General features: G+C 47.5%; 1 protein-coding gene across 4 annotated transcripts in view; it reads left to right on the top strand.

Moving 5' to 3' along the window:
* The window catches only part of Bcor (BCL6 corepressor), a 44520-nt gene extending 28882 nt beyond the window's left edge, over positions 1 to 15638 (top strand). For 2 of the 4 annotated variants that reach the window (XM_013026759.1, XM_013026758.1), the window contains 9 exons: positions 3704 to 3964; positions 4423 to 4665; positions 5130 to 5455; positions 5694 to 5948; positions 10558 to 10724; positions 11869 to 12014; positions 12801 to 12878; positions 13095 to 13251; positions 14469 to 15638. In XM_013026759.1, the coding sequence (XP_012882213.1) occupies positions 3704 to 3964; positions 4423 to 4665; positions 5130 to 5455; positions 5694 to 5948; positions 10558 to 10724; positions 11869 to 12014; positions 12801 to 12878; positions 13095 to 13251; positions 14469 to 14760 (1925 nt within the window). In that variant the 3' untranslated portion in view covers positions 14761 to 15638. Of the gene's footprint in view, positions 1 to 3703; positions 3965 to 4320; positions 4666 to 5129; positions 5456 to 5693; positions 5949 to 10557; positions 10725 to 11868; positions 12015 to 12800; positions 12879 to 13094; positions 13252 to 14468 lie in introns of all 4 variants that reach the window. The other 2 variants (XM_013026755.1, XM_013026756.1) reach the window with 2 other exon arrangements.
* Positions 15639 to 20069: the final 4431 nt, after the last annotated feature.

The following is a 20069-nucleotide window of genomic DNA, read 5'->3' as shown; positions in this document are numbered from 1 at the left end:
TCCCTCCCTCCCTCCCTCCCTCCCTTCTTTCTTTCCTTAAGTTGTTGTTGGTCATGAGGCTTGCACTCTGGGCCTGGGCGCTGTCCCTGAGCTCTTCAGCTCAAAGAGAGTGCTCTACCACTTGAGCCACTTCTGGTTTTCTGGTGGTTAATTGGAGATGAGTCTCATGGACTTCCCTGCCCAGGCTGGCTTTGAATCGCGATCCTCAGAACTCAGCCTCCTAAGTAGCTAAGATTACAGGCATGAGCCACCGGTGCCTGGCAGTAATGGGGTTTTCTAGGTCTACCTGCGTCACAGCCCCAGTCCTTTCAAGTGTGGTCTTGGTTTTTGACCTAGACCACTATCCTCCTACCTATGCCTCCCAAGTAGCTGGGGATTATAAGTGCATACCACATCCACTTTGTTTGTTGAGATGGAGCTTCAGTAACTTTTTGTTACTGAATGACTAACTGTGATCCACCTGATCTCTGCCACCCAAGTAGCTGAGGTTACAGATGTGAGCCACTGCACCTGGCTCCTGAGTTAAATTTTTATTTTAGAAGTTGAGCGAATGAGTTAGGAGGCTCTTCAACTTGAAAGTTCATTGGTATGAACTGTACACTTTGAAGATGTGGAAAGACAAGGAAGCACTGGCCCCTTTCCCCCTCCTCCCCCCTCTTCTTTTTCTCTCTGAACACAAGTGGCCATCTGTGTCCCTTGCCAGCCACTTGGTAGCCATAGAATCTGATCATTGGCAATGTCTGAGCAGGAGTTGGGAGGAATGGCTGGACAGGACTTCTTGGCTAAGGAAGTTTCTCACAAGCTTTATGAACCACTTTTAATTTGGAACAGAGAAGTGCCAAAGTCTTGGTTATAAAGAGGCTAAACAGTATCAAAGCCCACCCATGCAGGAGATAGAGCTACCTGCAGAAGGGACTTGAATTCCTCCCTGACCCTCCAAATTCTGCCATGGTATTTAGGACTCACTGGGCATGGCTGTGACAGTGGCCAACAGTGGCAAAGTTGCTTTGTTGCTATGGTGACATGTAAATGTTGCCATGGTGATGCCTCTTTGAGTTACACTGGCATAACCATGGTAAACTATGGTATGCATGTGCTGTAAGGCAGATGACCATGCTACAGGGAGCAAGTGTTCCACCCTGAACAGCATGAGGAAGGGCAGGGGTAGCAGCAGTGATGAGTTCCTTGCTTTCCAAGCAATCCTGTAGCAGCTAGAGATTGGACAGACCTCTTTTAAGGAGGTCTAAGTCAGAGCCTGCAGGAATGTAGCTAGAGCCAGGATGGGTGTTTGTTCTTCAGGAGCTTTGATGGCTCATGGTTGCCTTCATATAAAGCCTTGGGGACCTTAGATGAAGGGAATTGGATGGAATCTGATGGAACCACAGGCATTCATCCCTGGGGTATCTCAGCATGAGAGAGAAAGGGACTGAGCACATACAGTGAGCAACAGCCTCCCAGGCACAGCTGAACATGGAATGGTGTACAGGGTTCCCCAGCCCTGTTCTCCAGCCTCCTTGTGAACAGGGTGTGAAATCAGGCCTTCCCATAACAAGCCAGCCTTTCCCGGAGGTGAAACCCCAGAAGAGACACAGGTAGCAAGATCAGGGGTCTTGGAGAGGTGCTCTTTCAGCATGGAAGAACAAAACAGGTGCTTCACCTCTTCCAAATGCTTTTCTTGTGGGTCATACAAATTCCTTCCCCCAATGCCTTAGACAAATACATGTGACCTGGAGTTCATGTATAAAATGAAGTGAACAAAAGAAAGAACACTCAGGTTGGAGAGGGGACAGGGTGGCAGTGGGGTGGGGGAGACTGATATTTCAAAGTTTAAACTACAGAAGTGAATTCAGATTTGAAGGATCTTTCTTAGCCTTCTGTGGCCCTTTCCTTTGCCTGAGTGGGGCAGCTGAGTGGACTATTCTGGTCTTCAAGCTGAAGGGAGCTGAGTTTGTAAAGTAGTACTGTTACTTCCCAAAGTAACAAGGCAATCCACTCTTTCCATCAAGCTGAGTGAGTGCAGCGACTTGCCTTCTGCATTCATGTGAGCAGAGGTGTCTGCAGCCCGCATGTTTTTGGGTGTATGCTCCCTCTGCTGCAAGAGGGAGCCTGCCTTGGCCAAAGTCCTTGGGTCAGGTGTACCCACAGCTCTCCATGGTGGCACTTTTCAGGAGGGGCCTGGTTGCTAGGCTCTTCTTTTTTTTTTTTGTCGGTCGTGGGGCCTGAACTCTGGGTCTGGGTGCCATCCCTGAGCTCTTCAGCTCAAGGTTAGCGTTCTACCACTTGAGACACAGTGCCACTTCTGGCTTTTTCTGCTTATGTGGTGCTGAGGAATCGAACCCAGGGCCTCATGCATACAAGGCAAGCAATCTTACCACTGAGCCACCTTCCCAGCCCCTGCTAGGCTCTTCTTTATCCATATGGTGCACCATCATGAGAAGGGGAGGGGTGGGTTGACATTCCTGGGTGAGAAGAGATGGAAGTCTTACATGTCTTAAGGTGACACTCGCAGCTGACCACTTCTAAATGCTGGGGGGGTGACCCCTGGAGAGAAGGACAGGGCATGAGGGAGCTGGTCCAGTGTTCCTGTGGCACTGGAAGGAGGCATATGCTTAGCTCATCTAGAAGCCTCCTTTGGCAGCACCCTTTACCATGAGGTGATCTAGGCTGCCAGGGTCATTTTAGGGGACCAAGGATGAACACTGAACCTTGCAGTGGGTTGTTGCAGAGTTGTCATTTATATTTCATCGCATATTGGGAGAAAATGTGATTAGCAGAGAAGTTGGTGAGCTATTTGTTTCTTAGGGGATGATGTTGGGTTTGGATGATTGAAAGAACAGGTGCCTGCAGCTGCTGTGCCGCCACCCCCCCCCTTCCCCTGTGAGTACAGGGAACAGAAGCAGCCCACAGTGGAGAGGGTGGGGGGTGCTGCATCTAGCAGTTTTGCAAAGCTCTAACTTGGCTACAAAAGACACCAACAGCTACGAAAGGGGGTGAGGTCTTGTCTGTGAGTGCTTACATGTGAGGAACGGGGCCCACCTGGTGGGGTGACCAACCAGAGTCCCCCGTTGGAGGGGCCCCTGTTTTGGACAGGAAATAGGAACAGTCCCTTGATTCAGTGATAGGCATTTCAGTGTGTAGCATGAGCGTAAACCCTTTGAAGTTGTCTGTGAACTTGAACGTGAACTAGGAATCCCTGCCTCTGCTATGCCAGGCCCTCCCCCCCCCCCAGCACCCTCCTGTTTTTGCCACACCACCTCACCTCTCTTTCTTCATCATCTCCCCAGTGGACACAAGTGGTACCTTGGTGTAGATGCCATTTTAGAGCTATTTGGTCCTCTTCCTGTATCTTCCTCCCGTGTATTTCAAAATAATGACCTCAGCAAATGTTTCCATAGAGATTTTTAGGTCAGCCCAGCATGGTTGGACATTGCTGCTGAGAGAGGCCTAGAGTGCTTTAAAGAGTTCGGGTGCCTCGGCTCCTTTCTGGGTCCCCTCATGCCCCAGCTACAAAAAGGTGGGAGCATGGCCTACGCCTGGCTTCCTGCTGCACTTGCCGAATGGCTTCAGCCCAGCCCTTCCTTTAGAAAAATCCGTTCCTGGGAGCTATGAAGGAGCCGCGCGCGTGTGCACACCGGCACCAGTGGCTCCCTGATCACCTTGGGCGTTCCTTCACTTTTGTATTCTTGTCTTCCCCTCCCCTCAGGCGAGTACAGTTCTGGAAACAAACACGATTCCTTTGAAGCCCCAGAGGACAAAGATCTCCCTGTGGAGAAGTACTTCGTGGAGAGGACGCCTGGGAGTGAGCTGCCCACTGACCAGGTGGCTGCGGACATGCCGCACAGTCCCGCCCTCCGGCTAGACAGGAAGCGCAAAGTCTCAGGTGATAGCAGCCACACTGAGACTGCTGTGGAAGAGCTGCCAGAAGACCCTCTGCTGAAAGCCAAGCGAAGACGGGTCTCCAAAGGTGAGCTCAGTTGGCTTGGGTGTGCGCTTTAGCTGCTTGCTCGGGAGGCCTGTGCATGCAGCCGCTGCGGGCGGGCGGGTGCATAGACAGGAGGTGTGGATGTGCGGGTGTGCTGCCCCTGTAGGCAGTGGGGAGGGGAGCCAAGGGGGCACTTCAATTCCCACTCTGCTCCCATCTCCCCTCCCTTCCAAAGCCCAGGGGTGGGGGGTGGCCCAAGACAAACAGGCCACCTGCTTGACAAGCGAATGTGGCCACGCCCCTCCCCTTCCCCCCCCTCCCCCCATTAGTGATGTATTAAGACAGTTTGTTCCCCCCCAGGGGGCTTTTTGATTAATTTGTAGTTATTTCTCCATTAGATGACTGGCCTGAGAGGGAAATGACAAACAGTTCCTCTAACCACTTAGAAGACCCACATTATAGTGAGCTGACCAACCTGAAGGTGTGCATTGAATTAACAGGGCTCCATCCTAAAAAGCAACGCCACCTGCTACACCTTAGAGAACGGTGGGAGCAGCAGGTGTCAGCAGCAGAGAGCAAACCTGGCCGCCAAAGCAGGAAGGAAGTGACCCAGGCAGTTCAGCCTGAGGTCACAGCCCAGGGGAATAACCTCACTGAAGAGAAACCTGGCAGGAAAAGGGCAGAGGCCAAAGGCAACAGAGGCTGGTCTGAAGAGTCCCTCAAAGCCAGTGACAATGACCAAGGTACGCAGAGGCCAGTCTCGCTGCTGGAGGGCAGGAAGGGCTCTGGTGTGGGGATCTGGGCCTTGGAAGTTGACTCTTGACTAGGATGTGACAGACACTCCGGCCACCAAGTCCTCCCCACTTCCTTCCTGGCCTCCCAAGCCTCAGGCTGTCTCCAGGTCCTGATGACCACCAGGCCCAGTGGTCGGGAGAGCAGGAAGAGCTGGCTTCTGTCCTCTTGTCCTGGCCCTTTGAAGAAACTTGCCACTTGGCATTTTGTGGGTTAACCTATTTGCCATTTGAATGGGGGATAATTAAAATATTAATGCTTTGAAAACATAATTGGTATATCTTTAAAAACTGAAGCTCCAGTGATCAGTGCTAACAATGGGGCTTTTCTTCCTGCACTGGCTACAACTGTGTAACGCCTGCTTCTTCTCCCCTCCCCCCCCCCCCCCCCCCCCGCCCCCCCCCCCCCCATTTAGGCTTGCCTGTGTTCTCCGGCTCTCCGCCCATAAAGAGCCTTTCATCCACCAATGCAAGCGGCAAAAAGCAGACTCAGCCAAGCTGCACGCCAGCCTCGAGGCCGCCTGCCAAACAGCAGAAAATTAAAGAAAGCCAGAAGACAGATGTGCTGTGCACAGACGAAGAAGAGGATTGCCAGGCTGCCTCCCTGCTGCAGAAATACACGGACAACAGCGAGAAGCCATCCGGGAAGAGACTGTGCAAAACCAAGCACTTGGTACCTCAAGAATCCAGGCGGGGCTTGCCAATCACAGGGGAATACTACGTGGAAAACACCGACGGCAAGGTACCTCCCAAACCATGCTCCTCCTCTCTGGCCTGTTCTTGGGGGGGGGGGCAGAACCCTCCTTTTCCAGGACTCCTCGAGGCCCTGACAGCCTACCCCTTCCAACAAAACGTGATGGGGGTGGGGGGTGGGAAGAAAAGGTGTCTTTCTCTACATGCTTTTGTCACTCAGGGAAGAGGAAAAAAAAGGTATTGAAAGGGACCCAGCCTTAACAATACACCGTTTGATCTTATGACAGGTGACTGTCCGGAGATTCAGAAAGAGGCCGGAGCCCAGTTCAGATTACGATTTGTCACCAGCCAAGCAGGAGCCCAAGCCTTTCGATCGCTTGCAACAGTTGCTACCAGCCTCCCAGGCCACACAGCTGCCACGCTCCAATTCCCCTCAAGAGGCCACCCAGTCTCGCCCCATGCCACCAGAGGCGCGGAGGCTAATTGTGAACAAGAATGCCGGCGAGACCCTCCTGCAGCGGGCAGCCCGGCTGGGCTATGAGGTGCGTGTGCCAGGGGTTTGCTGCAGGTTTGGACAGCCAGTAGCTGCTTCTCCAGGTTTGGGGTGTGTGTGTGGATGGTGAGGACTGGCTGATTTAGGGCAAGGAAGGACAGAGGGAGCAGAGTTTACTCCCTGCACATCGGGGGATGCTGTTTGTGTGAGTCCCACTCTGGTTGCTGTCTCTGGTGTTGAGTTCATGTTGAGGCAGGTAAGCGGCTGCAGCTTATCTCTGATAGTAAGGCTGACATAACCCAGGCCTTGGCACCTGGGAGAATTTTAATGAGCCTGTTTGGATTCTGATTAGCAAGGGAGAGAGACTCGATTAACTCTTCTGTGGTGTTGCTTGTGCTGTGACCAGGAGAGCTCCTACTGTGTGCTACTTCTAAACTCTGATTCACTTCACTCTTGGTGACTAACCAGTACTAGTACTATACATACACAGTGTATCCGTTCGAGGCAGGATTGCCATTCCAAACCTCAACCTGTCTAGAGCTAGTAGATGCCTCCTTCTGCCCCTGCTCCAGCAGCTCCTCCCCCTCCCCCCCCCCCCCCCCCCCCCCTATTTGTCAGTTGAAATAGTGATGTAATAGCCCACAAGGAAATGGCATTTTTTTTTTTAATGCTGGCATCAGCCCCCTAGAAGTTGGCTGGTGAAAACAGAAAGGTGAGTGTGGAGGTATGAATCTGAGGAGCACCACAGTGGAGGGCCCAGGCTGGCCTGTGCCAAAGCTAGGGCTGGTAGTGTTTGTCAGGAGCCCTGGCTCCCACATGCCTTGACTACTGCTTGCCCATTGTGTCTCTTCCTGGTGGGATGCCTGAGCCTCTGGCTTTCTCCCCTTGACCCTGAGTTCAGCCCCGAGGCATGGCTGTGAGGTAGGAATTTGAAGTCAAGTCTTACCTCTGAGACTAGGAGTGTGTTTTGGGTTCTACACGCTCTTGTTTGTTTGAGCCAACATGCCCTTTTGCGATCACTGGATTATTTTGGAGAGACTCACTGGACGAATTTAGGAATTAGCTTGGTTATTTGTGGATCAACTCCAAGTGGCAGCCGGTTGTTTCCGCACTAGCTGAGAGCAGCAGCTACTACCTAGGAGAACAAGGTGGACTGGAGGCATTTCTCCTCTCAAGCAGCAGGGCTGTCCAGCACTGATGTCCAGTAAGTTCTGGAGTTCTGAGGAGAGGGAGGAAGGACCTCCTAGAGGGTGGGCAAGCTCTTCTGTCAGTCTGGCCTTTGATCTTGGTATGTTTCTACCCAACTCACGACTTTATGACCAGAGAAGGCAAGAGTTAGGAGACCTCCTACATTCACCCATACCCCCAGACCTGGTGAGTCCTCATAAGAAACCCAGATGGTGGATCTGAAGCCTGAACCAAGGAACACTTGATCCCACTCTTTTTTAAGTTAAAAGTCTTTGGCTCAAGCCTATATAATCTTAGCTACTCAGAAGGCTGAGGTCTAAGGATCTTCAACTAATGATTAAAAAGTTGAAAGTGGAGCTGTGGCTCAAGTAGTAAAGCCCTATCCTTGAGCAAAACAAACAAACAAACAAAAAAGCTCAGGGATAGTGCCCAGGCCCTGAGTTCAAGGCCCTAGACCCCCACTTAGGGGAGAAAAAAGAAAAAGAATGACTTTCTTCATCCCATCCCCCCCCCAACTCTTTCAAATGTAAATTACACAGGTCAGCAGTTTCCCTGCAGAATGTTTTAACTACTTGATAAAGCTTTTCTCTGCAAATCCAACTTCCTGGGATTTCTTTAAGTAGAATTTAAAATGTTGGTATGGGGGGCCATTCAGTGTGGCAATCCAAACCTTTTAAAGGACAATGTGCCTTCCCTATTTGCCTGTGCCATTGAATGCATAGCTTTCGAGAAGAGTTTTCCAGAAGTTAGGCTTTGCCATTGTTTCCTGTTTGGCTAAAGATACCACGGCCATAAAAAAGTATCCCTGTCTGAGCTTTGTTTCCTGTTACTCATGAAGGCTTAAAACATCTCTCTTCAGATGTGCCTGAACCAGATGCCCAGCCACCCTCACCTTCCCCTCCTGTTAAAGAGGCTTCTGTTTCTGACGCTAAATTGTCAGTGTGCAACCACATGCTTGTGCATTTAGTGGTGATGGTTAAATTTTCTATGAATTGAATAAATCATGTTTTTAAAAAAGTTAATGAGGCATTTAATTAATTAACAATGTCGGGTTTATGGCCTTTATGGTTACATTTTGCAGTTAATGGCATTGGGCTTATAGCTGCTTAACAGAGAATTGTCCAAGAAAAACAGTTTGATTTTTGTTTGGGAATGGTTGGGGTGCCCTTCAAACGCTCCCATTTCTGGCATAGGAAATACACCAGGAAATCTGTGAGGTGGGTGGCACATCTTCACCAGTGTCTTTGATGGTGACAGCAAAGAAGAGTGTATTCAGCCCACTTGATCCCCAAAGAGAGCATCCGATGGATGATTGCCCACAGCTGGATCAAAACCCCTCCAGCCAGAGCCCTCCTGGGGCCCTTTGAATCCCCCCAGCAGAGCCGGCACCAAACTTCACTTGGCTTGAGGAACTTTAACCAATCTGGGCCTCAATTTCTCCAAGTGTTACATGCCAGGCCGCCCACTGTTTTTGCATGCTGTCTCCTAGGCCACTGGGGAATCAATTGTGACATTCCCTGCTGGGAGGGGGGCTTGCAAGGAATGAGTCAAGTGTTAGCAATGCAGCTGAGTTAAGCCGGACCATGGCAAAGCGTCTTACCTGGTTGTGGGGTTATTCCTGCCCCTTGTGCCATTTCTCCAGGAGAAGAGAGAGTTGACTGACTCTTGGTGCTTTGACATCCTTTCATTTCTAGGTTCCCTCACATCAGCCCTAGCAGCAATGAAGTTTCCCAGGTGAGGGCCATAATTGTCAGAACAAATAAACCCTGGGTTGAGAGGACACCAGGCAGGCCTTCGGGATCCGAGTAAATTGATCTGTGCACAGCAGTCTGGTGGTGCTTTAGAGCTGATCCCAGAGTCACGTGACAGGGTTTCTCCCTGGCTGGGGCACACAACTCATTAGCTTGAAGCCGTCCACTCGAGTCTGGCTAGTGAGGGCCTGTGAAAAGAGCAGCGGCTTCATGCGGTATCCTGGATACCGGTGCTCAGGGCAGGTGGCCTGGGGGCGCAGAGGATTGTGAGATTTCTTGCAGGTTAGGACCTGAAGGAAGAAGCACTGTGGGCATGCCTTCGCTCTTCCTTCCCTTGTTTTGGAAGGCAGCTGCCGCAGATCTGAAACTACAGGGTTTGGCCAACCAGGTTTTACTGGCATGCAGCTTTAAGGTTCATGGGGGCGGGGGGGGGATATAGAACATTCTAGTTAGAAAACCAGGTGAATGCGCACCTTTGACTGAACCTTCCTAGAAAAGGGCATGGGTTTCTCAGAAGCACTGCATTTCTCTGGGGTGGCCAGAGAAAGCCCTATTTTAGATCTAATTGATGAATTACCTAAGAGTTGTCAGGAAGGATGGCCACTGGGATGCCCCTTTTCCCTGGTGGGCCACCCACACTCTACCCATCCTGTTGTCTGGGAACCCAGTAGCTCTCTGCTGGGCGCGACTCAAGAGGCAAATGGTGTTGCTTGTTTTCTAGTGGCAGATACTGTGCTGTGTGTTTGAAAACTTTCTTAATCAAGGTAATAAAACATTGAATAAATTACTGTTCTGCTTACGGGAGCAGTTCATATTAATATTTTAGCACGCTAAAGAAATAAGATTAATAACAGTGGTTCTGTGCACTGTTGACACAACACGTTCTACAAAGGGAGCAGGGTAGGCTTGTTTCATGTTGTTCTTACGATGTGTAGGTCAAAAGATGTAGTCTATTGGTTTTCTGTCATTATTATGAGGCTATTCTATTGATTCAGCCCCAACATGAGTGCTGTTGTCTTTCCTTTTCCTTTTTCCATCCTGGGGATGGAATCTAGATACCTTTGCAGGCCAAGGGCTCTACCCTTGAGTTACATCCCTAGTTCTCTTCAGTATCGTATTTGGTGATGTTATTATTTGGTATATAAAAAAAACATGTGAACCCTAGGAATCACACAAGTCTTGCAGCCCAGGCTTCAGCTCCTGGACTTTGCAAGGGTTCGTCTACTCTTAATTGAGGATGGTTCTTTGGCTCATTCAGTCCCTCACCTGCCACTGGTGTCCCTCCCTTGATCTAAACCTGTATCATCCTCTACTACTACTTACTGAATGACCTCATGAAGTGAGAATGCTCTGGTCCTTTGAAATAGCTATAGCCAAATTCCTCTTTCCACCCTGTGCCAGGTACAAGCTCTCAACTTGTACCCTCTCAACAGCTTTGTGTGGGCTCTGGGAGTTCCCTAGAGTAGAGAGGAGGTTGGGACAAGTTGAAGCATAACTTACTCAGGGCCAGTCAGCTGGGGCCGCATGTCAGCTTTCAAAACACAGTCCCCAACCTGCAGAGCCCTGTCCCTATCAACAAGCCTTTTACGTTCCGTGTCCATCCCTAAGGCATTTGCTGGCTGTTGGTGTCTGAGGATATATGTTTAGAACCATATGAAGAAGTCCCGCTCATGATGTCACCGTGTGGTGATCTGATGGTTTCCTGTCCCCTCCTTGCAGGAAGTGGTCTTGTACTGCCTGGAGAACAAGATTTGCGATGTGAATCATCGTGACAACGCAGGTTACTGTGCCCTGCATGAAGCTTGTGCTAGGGGGTGGCTCAACATTGTTCGCCACCTCCTTGAATATGGCGCTGATGTCAACTGCAGTGCTCAGGATGGAACAAGGTCAGTGGAATCTTGCTCTCAGCAGGGCCATGCTGGGGCCAGGAGATCTCGGGTATGTGGGAACCCCAGGAAGAAAGAGTGAACTAACTCAGTTCTAGAATGTTCCAACACAGACCTTGCTGGCAAAGTTCCCACCCAATCTGAGCCAGTCCTGCAGTGTTCCTCTGAAAGGACCATTGCCTTTTTAGGCCTCTAGATGGTCATCTATGAAGTCACCGTTGTATTTTAAACAGTGAACTGAAAGTCCCAGGAATTCAGTGGGCCAACTTTACTGTTAGAGACCCCATCCAAATCAGCATACACATTTTTCCTGGTGTGTGAGAGGATGCCAGCAAGGGGAACTTAACAGTTAGGAGAAGGTTAGGAGAATCCTAATGGTTGTGAGAATAGCTAAATGGAAATGTTTTGGGTCTTTCATGCTTTGCTAACAGTATTACCTTGGGATGGAGCTATGCAAAAAGGGGTTCGTTCGGGTGTGCTCTTTGCAGAGGCTTCCAGGCAGAAGGTTATTATGGATTTGTGTGGGGTTCTGGAATGGGGGCCACTCAAATCTTTCATACCTAGTTTCTTCTCTTCAAGAAATCAGAGGTGCCAAGCACCAGTGGCTCACACCTATAACCCTACTTACTCAGGAGGCTGAGATCTGAGGATCACGGTTCCAAGCCAGCCCAGGCCTTGAGTTCAAGCCTCACAACTGACATAAAAACAAATAAGATCAGAAGTTGCTTGCTTCCCCCCACACCTCACTCCCCCCCCCGCTTATTCCACTGACTTCCATAATTATGAAATGTCTACTCCCTGTAAGTTCCCTTTTCGTGATCTGTTACTACCTACTTAAGTTCATTGAAAATACTTTCATTTTATAGTCAAGTTCCTCCTTAAGGACCAGGAATAAGATGAATGTGGCTTTGGGACTTGAGCCTGAAAATTCCCTTCACCTGTCCTGTAGTGTTAGGTGTCCAGATCGCCGAGTGCTGGGGTGCTTGACCCTGCACCTGTCACTGCCCTCCTGTCCACAAAGGACATCTGAGAGAAATGGTACACTCAGGAGCTCGGTATACGTGGTACCCATAGACTCCATTTGTGTCTATTACTGCACCAGGCCACCAGCTCAAACTTAACGCTGTTGTGCATCTCTTCCCAGGCCTCTGCATGATGCTGTGGAGAATGATCACTTGGAGATTGTCCGCTTGCTTCTTTCCTATGGTGCTGATCCTACTTTGGCTACTTACTCAGGTAGAACCATCATGAAAATGACCCACAGCGAACTTATGGAAAAGTTTTTAACAGGTAAGACAACATCCAGGGAACAGTCTTATCCAAAAGTTTAACTGACTGGAGCAACTTAGATTGGAGGTTAGGGTGTGGGTGTGGGTGTGTATCTCTGTGGCAGAGTTCTTACCCAGCCTGTGATGAATACTGGCAGTCAGTTCTCTGGCAGCCCACAAGAAGAAACCATGTCTGTCCCTTCAGGCGCTAAATGATTTTGTAGCCTTATACAGCCTGGTCATTCCCCCACTCCTACTTTAGGACAATTTGACTTTTTGTGTGGTATAGACTTTTTGTGTGAAGCTAGTTGGTCTCTTCATGATAATGTTTTAAAAGATTTCTAATGGGTGTTTGCATTTTCGATCAATGCAGTTTGCACCTATACCACAAGTCCACATGAAGCAACCTGAGCTTCCCATTCTTAAACTTGCTTGGCAGTTCTGTGGTGTTTGGTCATAGGATATCCTGTCTTCTAAGCTCTGGGCATTACCGGATCCTTCAAGCAGTAGCCCAAATCTTCATAAGTGTACTGGTTTGGGAGTTAAATTCCTTTTATCAGATAGTTGCTGGCAAAGCATGCCACCAACTCATTCTCCACTCACTTTCATTTTACCTTAACTTGTACTTTATAAGAGGAGTAGTTTAGTGTATCAGAGAAGAGATACATATAGTGCCACTTTGGTTTTGTATGTGAAAAGATGTTGATGGATCATCATGGCCACCATGGTCATGAATTTGTAGGAAAAAAAGCCAATGGGATCTTGGGTAAACTTCATCTTGTTCCCCCGCCCCCCTCTTTCTCTGTAGATTATTTAAATGACCTACAAGGTCAAACTGAAGATGACTCCAGTGGCGCTTGGGAGTTTTATGGCAGCTCTGTGTGTGGTAAGCAGCACTGTTGGGACAGTGGGGAGTGGAGCAAGTTGGAACAAACCATTCTGTCTGCTGGGTGAGGAAGGTGGGTGGTGGGTACTAGAAACAAGTCTCAGTTGGGAAAGGATCCTCTTAGAGTTCCCCCTTTATTTGTTGTTGGATGTATGAATTGAAGTTGAAGTCCTGCCATAGCTTACCTATTCCTCTCTCCCGTCTGCCCTACATTAGAACCAGACGATGAAAGTGGATATGATGTTTTAGCAAACCCCCCAGGACCAGAAGACCCGGATGATGATGATGATTCCTACAGTGACATGTTTGAATTTGAGTTTTCAGAAAGCCCCCTCTTGCCATGTTATAACATCCAAGTATCCGTCGCTCAGGGGTAAGAATGGCTGCTCTTGGGGTGGCAAGAGTTAGAAACACCCTTTAAGCATATGAGGATGGGAGGTTGAATTATTTTCTCTTCCCTTCCCCTCCCTCTCCCCTCCCCTCCCCTCCCCTCCCCCCTCCCCTTTCCTCTTTCTTTTTTTCTTTCCTTCCTTCCTTCCTTCCTTTCTTGGTAAATTAATTGTAGATTTAGCCTTCCTTTCTTTCTTCCTTGCCTTCCTACCTGCCTTTCTGCCTTCTTGTCTTCCTGCCTTCCTTCTCTCCCCCCTTCCTTTTTCTTTTTTCCTTCTCTCCCTCTCATCTCTCTCTCCTCTTTCTTTCTCTCTCTCTTACTGTTTAGATGTAAAGAGACTTCAATTCTGTAAGTCAGGTTATCAGTACAATGCTTCTTGATGAATATCACCCCTTTCATCCTCGTTCTCCCCATTTTTCCCCCTCCCACACAAACAGCACAAAAAGTGGTAGACCTTTTATTTAAAAAAAAAAAAGCCTATCTGCTTGACTATATCTACCAGGCTTGTGGATAGGGCACAGCATGGTATAAACTGCCCTCTCCAAAGACAGGCTCAAGTCACTCTCTAAAGCCCTGAGGGCATTGAAGTCAGTAGCTACAATTTCACAGAAGACTCACTATCTTGAACATGTATGCCTTTCCAGTGACAGGAATCATAAGGTGTGGCAGGTTGAACAGAAGGAATGTAACACCTTCTTTCTTCAGTGTCACTACCCCCAAAGAATTGGCTGATGGGGTGGAAATGTAGGAAAAGAAAGGAGAAATGGTATTGTATGCTTATGCTCTCTTAGTGAGGGTCCCAGAAGAGGTCGAAGAGGTAGGGGTTCAGAGTTAATCTTCCCTCACTGATTACAGGGGAGACATGTGAGTTGTGGCCAAATCTGGAGGAGCAGGATATACTTTATTCATTTGCATTAGCAATCAGAGTGATGGGTCTTGTACCAATGGTTTTCCCTAGTGAATGTTCTCTCTGAAACCAGATGTGTCTGAGTTTTGCAGCTGTAAGTACTCTGCCTCCCCTTTGAAGGGGACAGCAGTGGGAGAATAAGTATGATGAGAACAGCAGTGGGTAAGAGCACACAGGGAGGAAACCAGATTGAAACTTAACCACTAGCAACTAGTCAGGGTATGGTAGTTAATAATTGGGAGCACTTTTTACTCTGCCAGGAACCTAAGCCACTCCCCTTTCAATTTTGTAGGCCACGAAACTGGCTACTGCTTTCAGATGTGCTGAAAAAGTTGAAAATGTCCTCTCGCATATTCCGCTGCAATTTTCCCAGTATGGAAATTGTCACCATCGCAGAGGCGGAGTTTTACCGTCAGGTTTCTACAAGTCTCTTATTCTCTTGCTCCAAAGACCTGGAAGCCTTCAACCCTGAAAGCAAGGAGCTGTTAGATCTTGTGGAATTCACAAATGAGCTCCAGACACTGCTGGGCTCCACCATGGAGTGGCTCCACCCCAATGGCTCAACCTCAGAAGACTACTGGTGAGCGCACCAGCCCCGCCCCACCCCCACCCCACCCCACTGTGTACAGTGTGTTATAGTGTTAATCCTTGTGCATATGTGTCATAATACGACTATTTCTGTAAAGAAAGGACACTATTACATATGAAAATATCTCTTCTTTATATAAGAGAAATTACTCCAGTCAGAAGAACTTAGAAACCCATTGTTTTCTTTTTAAACTTTTAAGTCAGTTTTTACAAAATTATAATGTTCTTTTACTTTTCAATGCACACGTGCTTTGAGATATGTATGTTTGTTTTTACTTGGAACATTTGTTTCTTTTCTTTCTTAAGGAGAAAAATGGAGCTCCACACTTTGTAATTTCATACAAAGCTCTGGTGACAGAGGCCCTAAACTGTAATGTGTGCTCAGAACCGTGTGGTTGGTTGTGGGAGCGAATTCGGTGAAGGCATTTGTGGTAGTGTACTTTTATGTTTTGTTTACAGAGTACCTGCTTGGGCCAGGTAAATGCTATTGGATGTAATCCAGTAGTGTGTAATATAAATTCAAACCATGTCCACACACAACAACTAATTGTATGAAACTTTTATATCCTAATTTAAAAGCTGTGAAATTACTTTTCACGCATCAAACCGGATTGTTTATATGTTTAAACATTTTATGCTCTTATTTAAAGAAGACTTTGAGCTATTTTTTTCTGTACCCTGTAAAATATTGAAAACTAACATAATATGTTGAGGTTGCTTGAAAAATGTACATAAAACTAAAATTTTCTGAATTGTGTGTTTATGTTTGAAATCTGTGTTTTAACTTTGTAAGTAAATTCTCTGCCTTTGTATTTATATTTTACAAAAATTTTCTTAAAAGGCAATAAACCTGTTGAGGAAAGAGAAAATTGAAGTACTTGGTTTCCTATGTATTCCCAAAGCATTATTGTTCACACTGGTTTCTTTTCAATATGAATTCCCTATGGGTAATTTACAAACAAGTTACTCTCTATAAACCAAAGCAAACTAGAGGATTCCAGAGGAATTATGCTCAGAATAGGATTTGAAGTCTTACTCAAAGAAGCCAATTCTTACACATACATGTGTTTTCTGACCCTAGGTTCTGGGGAGAAGCCCAGGACCTCACGTTTGAGGCAAGTGTTCTACCAGTGAGCCATACCACCTTGCCCTTCCCTCTTTTTGAGATAGGATCTCTAGGTTGTCCATATGGGCTCTAACACAACCTTACACCCCCTAGCTGGGATTGCAGGCTGTACCATCATGCCTGTCTTTCTAACTCTTCAGTTCTCTGTCCTTTAAAAGAGCTTTTTCTCGAGACACTGCATTTATTGTCATTTAACTTCATCTAGGCCTTCTTTTGCCCTGCTACCTTTAGCTTGTTAGCAAGGTCTATAATTAAACCTCCTTACTGCTTTTACTTTTTCAAGAAGAATCTTTTTTTTGAGTACTGTCGATTGCTTCTTCCATCCCCCCTCCTTTTTACATCTGTCCTTTATTGCAAAGCCTTAAACTGAAAACTACTTGACTCCCTTGCAGCTAGGTTTAATCTCTAGTACTGAAAGAAAGGGGGAAGGGGACCTGCTAGCTAGTACTAGACCAGCATTTCAGCAGGTGGTCATCAGTTTTGCAGGTGATGAGATATAATACCACTTACGGTAGAAGCTGACTTCTAATCCTGGATGACAACCTTAGCAGATTGTTCTTCAAACTCAAGATCCCAAAGTTGTCCCTCAGTAGTTCCTCTAACTCTTTTTCCAAAGGCCTCATAAACTACGTCAACAGCCATTTGTGCTCAGCATGCACATGGAACACAGGGTGGAATGGGGAAGGTAGGCTGTGTGTGAGGGAAACACCTGTAAATTCTGAAGCCTTGTAGGAAAGAAAAGCAAGACATGATTAGGAATGAGGAAGTCCGGCATGCTTATGAGGGTTTAGTGAAATTCAGAGTGTATGTTAGGGGGAAAAAAAGGCAGAAAGCCTATTAAATTTATCTCATTAGTAAAAAAACCAAAAATGCCAGGGGCAAGTTGCTCATGCCCATAATCTTAGCTACTCAATAGTCTGGGATCTAAGGATCATAGTTCAAAACCAGCTTAGACAGGAAAGTCCATGAGTCTCTTATCTCTAATTAATCACCAAAAAGCCAGAAGTGGAGCCGTGAATCAAGTGATAGGGCACCAGCCTTGAGTGAAAAAGCTAACGGATAACCCTAGGCCCTGAGTTCAAGTCTCAGTACACCAGTACACACACAAAAAGACACACACACACACATTCTTTAAGAAAAGAACAAAAGCCAGACACTGATGCCTCACTCCTGTAACCCTACCTACTCAGGAGGCTGAAATCTGAGGATCTGATTTGAAGCTAGCCCAAGCAGGAAAGTCTCTGAGATTCCAATAAACTAGTAAGGAAAAGCCGGAAGTAGCATTGTAGCTCAAGTGGTAGAGCACTAGCCTTGAGCACAAAGAGGCTCAGGGATAGCCCCCAGGCCCCGAATGCTAGCCCCAACAACAAAATTCCAGAAATACAGAAGTTCTTGTGAGGCAGTACCAGCACCCCTCCCCTACCGTACTGCAAACCACCGATAATAGTTGACTCAAGGTTGTGGGAAATAGCTTTGTGAGGAAGAGCTGAGGGGTATAGATGAGATCACCATGGCTCAGCCCAGTGAAGCTGCCCAGGTGAGCAGAAGGGGTCACACCTGTGGTGGGGGTAGCATTCATTTTGGCCAGTAGAGGACTGGGTGTAAGCAGCCAGTAATATGTAAATTCTGGAGCCAGAAAAAGAATGTTTGGAGTCCTATCTATTCATGAGGACAAGGCAGGAAGATTGTTTGAACCCAGGAGTTAGAGGTCAGCCTAAGTAACAAGACCTTGTCTCCAAGAGACAAACAAAAAACATGTGAAAGCCTAGAATTTTTTTATTTTTTTTGGGTCTGGTCGTGGGGCCTGAACTCTGGGCCTGGGCGCTGTCCCTCAGCTCTTCAGCTCAAGGCTAGCGCTCTACCACTTGAGCCGCAGCGCCACTTCCGGCTTTTTTCTTTTTGCTTATGTGGTGCTGAGGAATCGAACCCAGGGCCTCTGGCATGCAAGGCAAATGCTCTACCACTGAGCCACCTTCCCAGCCCCTGGCACATTTTTATAAGAGTTTTATTGTGGGCTGGGAAGGTGGCTCAGTGGTAGAGCGCTTGCCTTGCATGCCAGAGGCCCTGGGATTATCTAGATGCTCACTGAAGTCTCAAGATGGAGACTCATCAGGAACTGAGTTTGGCCTCGAAAACATATGTCCTGGGGCTAAGAAGGTGGCTCAGTGGTAGAGTGCTTGCCTTGCATGCATGAGGCCCTGGGTTCGATTCCTCAGCACCACATAAGTAGAAAAAGCCAGAAGTGGCGCTGTGGCTCAAGTGGTAGAGTGCTAGCCTTGAGCTGAAGAGCTGAGGGACAGCACCCAGGCCCAGAGTTCAGGCCCCATGACCGGCCAAAACAAACAAAAAAAAGAGTTTTTTTCCTCAGTTTGCCTCAAATGTCAATCTAATCTCTGCCTCCCTCTCTTGTATTATAAGCGTGTGCCACCCGTACTCTTTAAATGGTTAATAGTTTGCCCCCCTGCTCTGGCCCCCTTACCTGGGTTTGATTTAAGAGTCTGAAAATTGTCCCGCTTGCTTGCTCAGCTGGTACTCTACCTTAAGCCATACCTCCAGTCTGACTTTTTTATTCCAGTCTTGGGGAGTGAACTCAGGGCACTGTCCCTGAGCTTCTTTTGCTCAAGGCTAGCACTCTACCACTTGAGCCACAGTGCCACTTCTGGCTTTTTCTGTTTATGTGGTACTGAGGAATCAAACCTAGGGCTTCATGCATGCTGGGCGAGCACTCTACCACTAAGCCACATTCCCAGCCCCAGTCTGACTTGACTTATTTTCAAGAGGAACTCTCCAACAAGCTTGGGCTAGCTTTAAACGCTGATCTCAGCCTCCTGAATAGATAGGATTACAGGTGTGAGCCACCAGCACCTGACTGTTCCAATATTTTCAAAAGTAATTAAATTAAGAAGAAATAGATGAACAAGAGCAAATACTTCATCTGCATATAAACAGGAACAAGTGAAACTTTGTATCACCTTGTTAAAATTACCACAAAAACAATTAGCCTAAGTAAATTCAAACCCAAATATTGGAATATAAATCCTTAGGGGAATATATTTTAGGGACAAAATAATTGTACCGATATCTTAAACTTTATTCAGCAGATCTCTTACTAGGGTATCAAGATGTTCAGAGTCTTTTGTTTTGCTTTGTTGGGTTTTTGTTTGTTTCTTTGTGTTCCTACTAGAACTGGGGCTTGAACTCAGGGCCTTGCACTATCACTTGGCTTTTTGCTCAACTCTGGCTCTCTCCCACTTGAGTCATATCTCCAGTTGTCCATTTTGCAAGTTATTAATTGGAGATAGGAGTCTCTGATATGTCTGCCCAGGCTGGCTTTGAACCTTGATCCTCCATCTCAGCCTCCTCCTGGGGAGCTAAGATGACAGATGTGAACCACCAGCTCGTAGCTAAAGGTATTAAGACTATGACAAAATCAGAAAGCCTGAGATCTGGCAATGCCACTCCCCCCAACTTCAAGTTCCGAGTTTGGATTTAAAACTGGTTGGAGAGCGGAGATGGGGCTCTTCTCACTTTGAAGACATTCTGCTTCTAGTGCTTTTTGGTTTCCTGATCAGAAGTTTTCCTAAGGATGAATCATTAGCCAGGTCTCTCTACCTGAGTGGGTAGCGCAGGTCTTTAAGCTCCTGCAGCCAGCAGCTGGAAGCAAGCTCCTGGTGAATTGCTGAGCCAGCAAATGAAGGTGCCAGGTTGGCCTGGGGAGAACCCTGTGCTCCACTCTGTAGTCAGTCCACATCTTGTTCACCCAGAGGCCACACTTTCTGCTGGCTGTCTCCACTAGTAACTGACACTCATCCTAGCTGGATATGAGGTGACTTTGGCTGAAGAACCCCTTGGCCAGATGCCAGTGTATTATGCTTGTAATCCTAGCTACTCAGGAGGCTGAGATCTGAGCATCACAGTTCAAAGCCAGCCTGGGCTGGAAAGTCCGTGAGACTCCCATCTCCAATTAACCACCAGAAATGGCACTGTGGCTCAAAGTGGTAGAGTACTAGCCTTGAGCAGAAGAGCTCAGGGACAGCGCCCAGACCCTGACTGAGTTCAAGCCCCATGACTGACCAAAATTATAAAGGTAAAAACATGAACAAAACAAATTTTAAAAAACACCCCTCCTTGTTCTGGCTGATCTTTCTTAGAACTAAGTTGCCTGTCCTTTGGGCTTTC

This window comes from Dipodomys ordii, unplaced genomic scaffold (genome assembly GCF_000151885.1).
Source record: "Dipodomys ordii isolate 6190 unplaced genomic scaffold, Dord_2.0 Scaffold96, whole genome shotgun sequence".
Taxonomy (NCBI): Eukaryota; Metazoa; Chordata; class Mammalia; order Rodentia; family Heteromyidae; genus Dipodomys; species Dipodomys ordii.
Note: the sequence above shows the minus strand (reverse complement) of the source record. Positions and strands in the feature narration are given on the sequence as shown.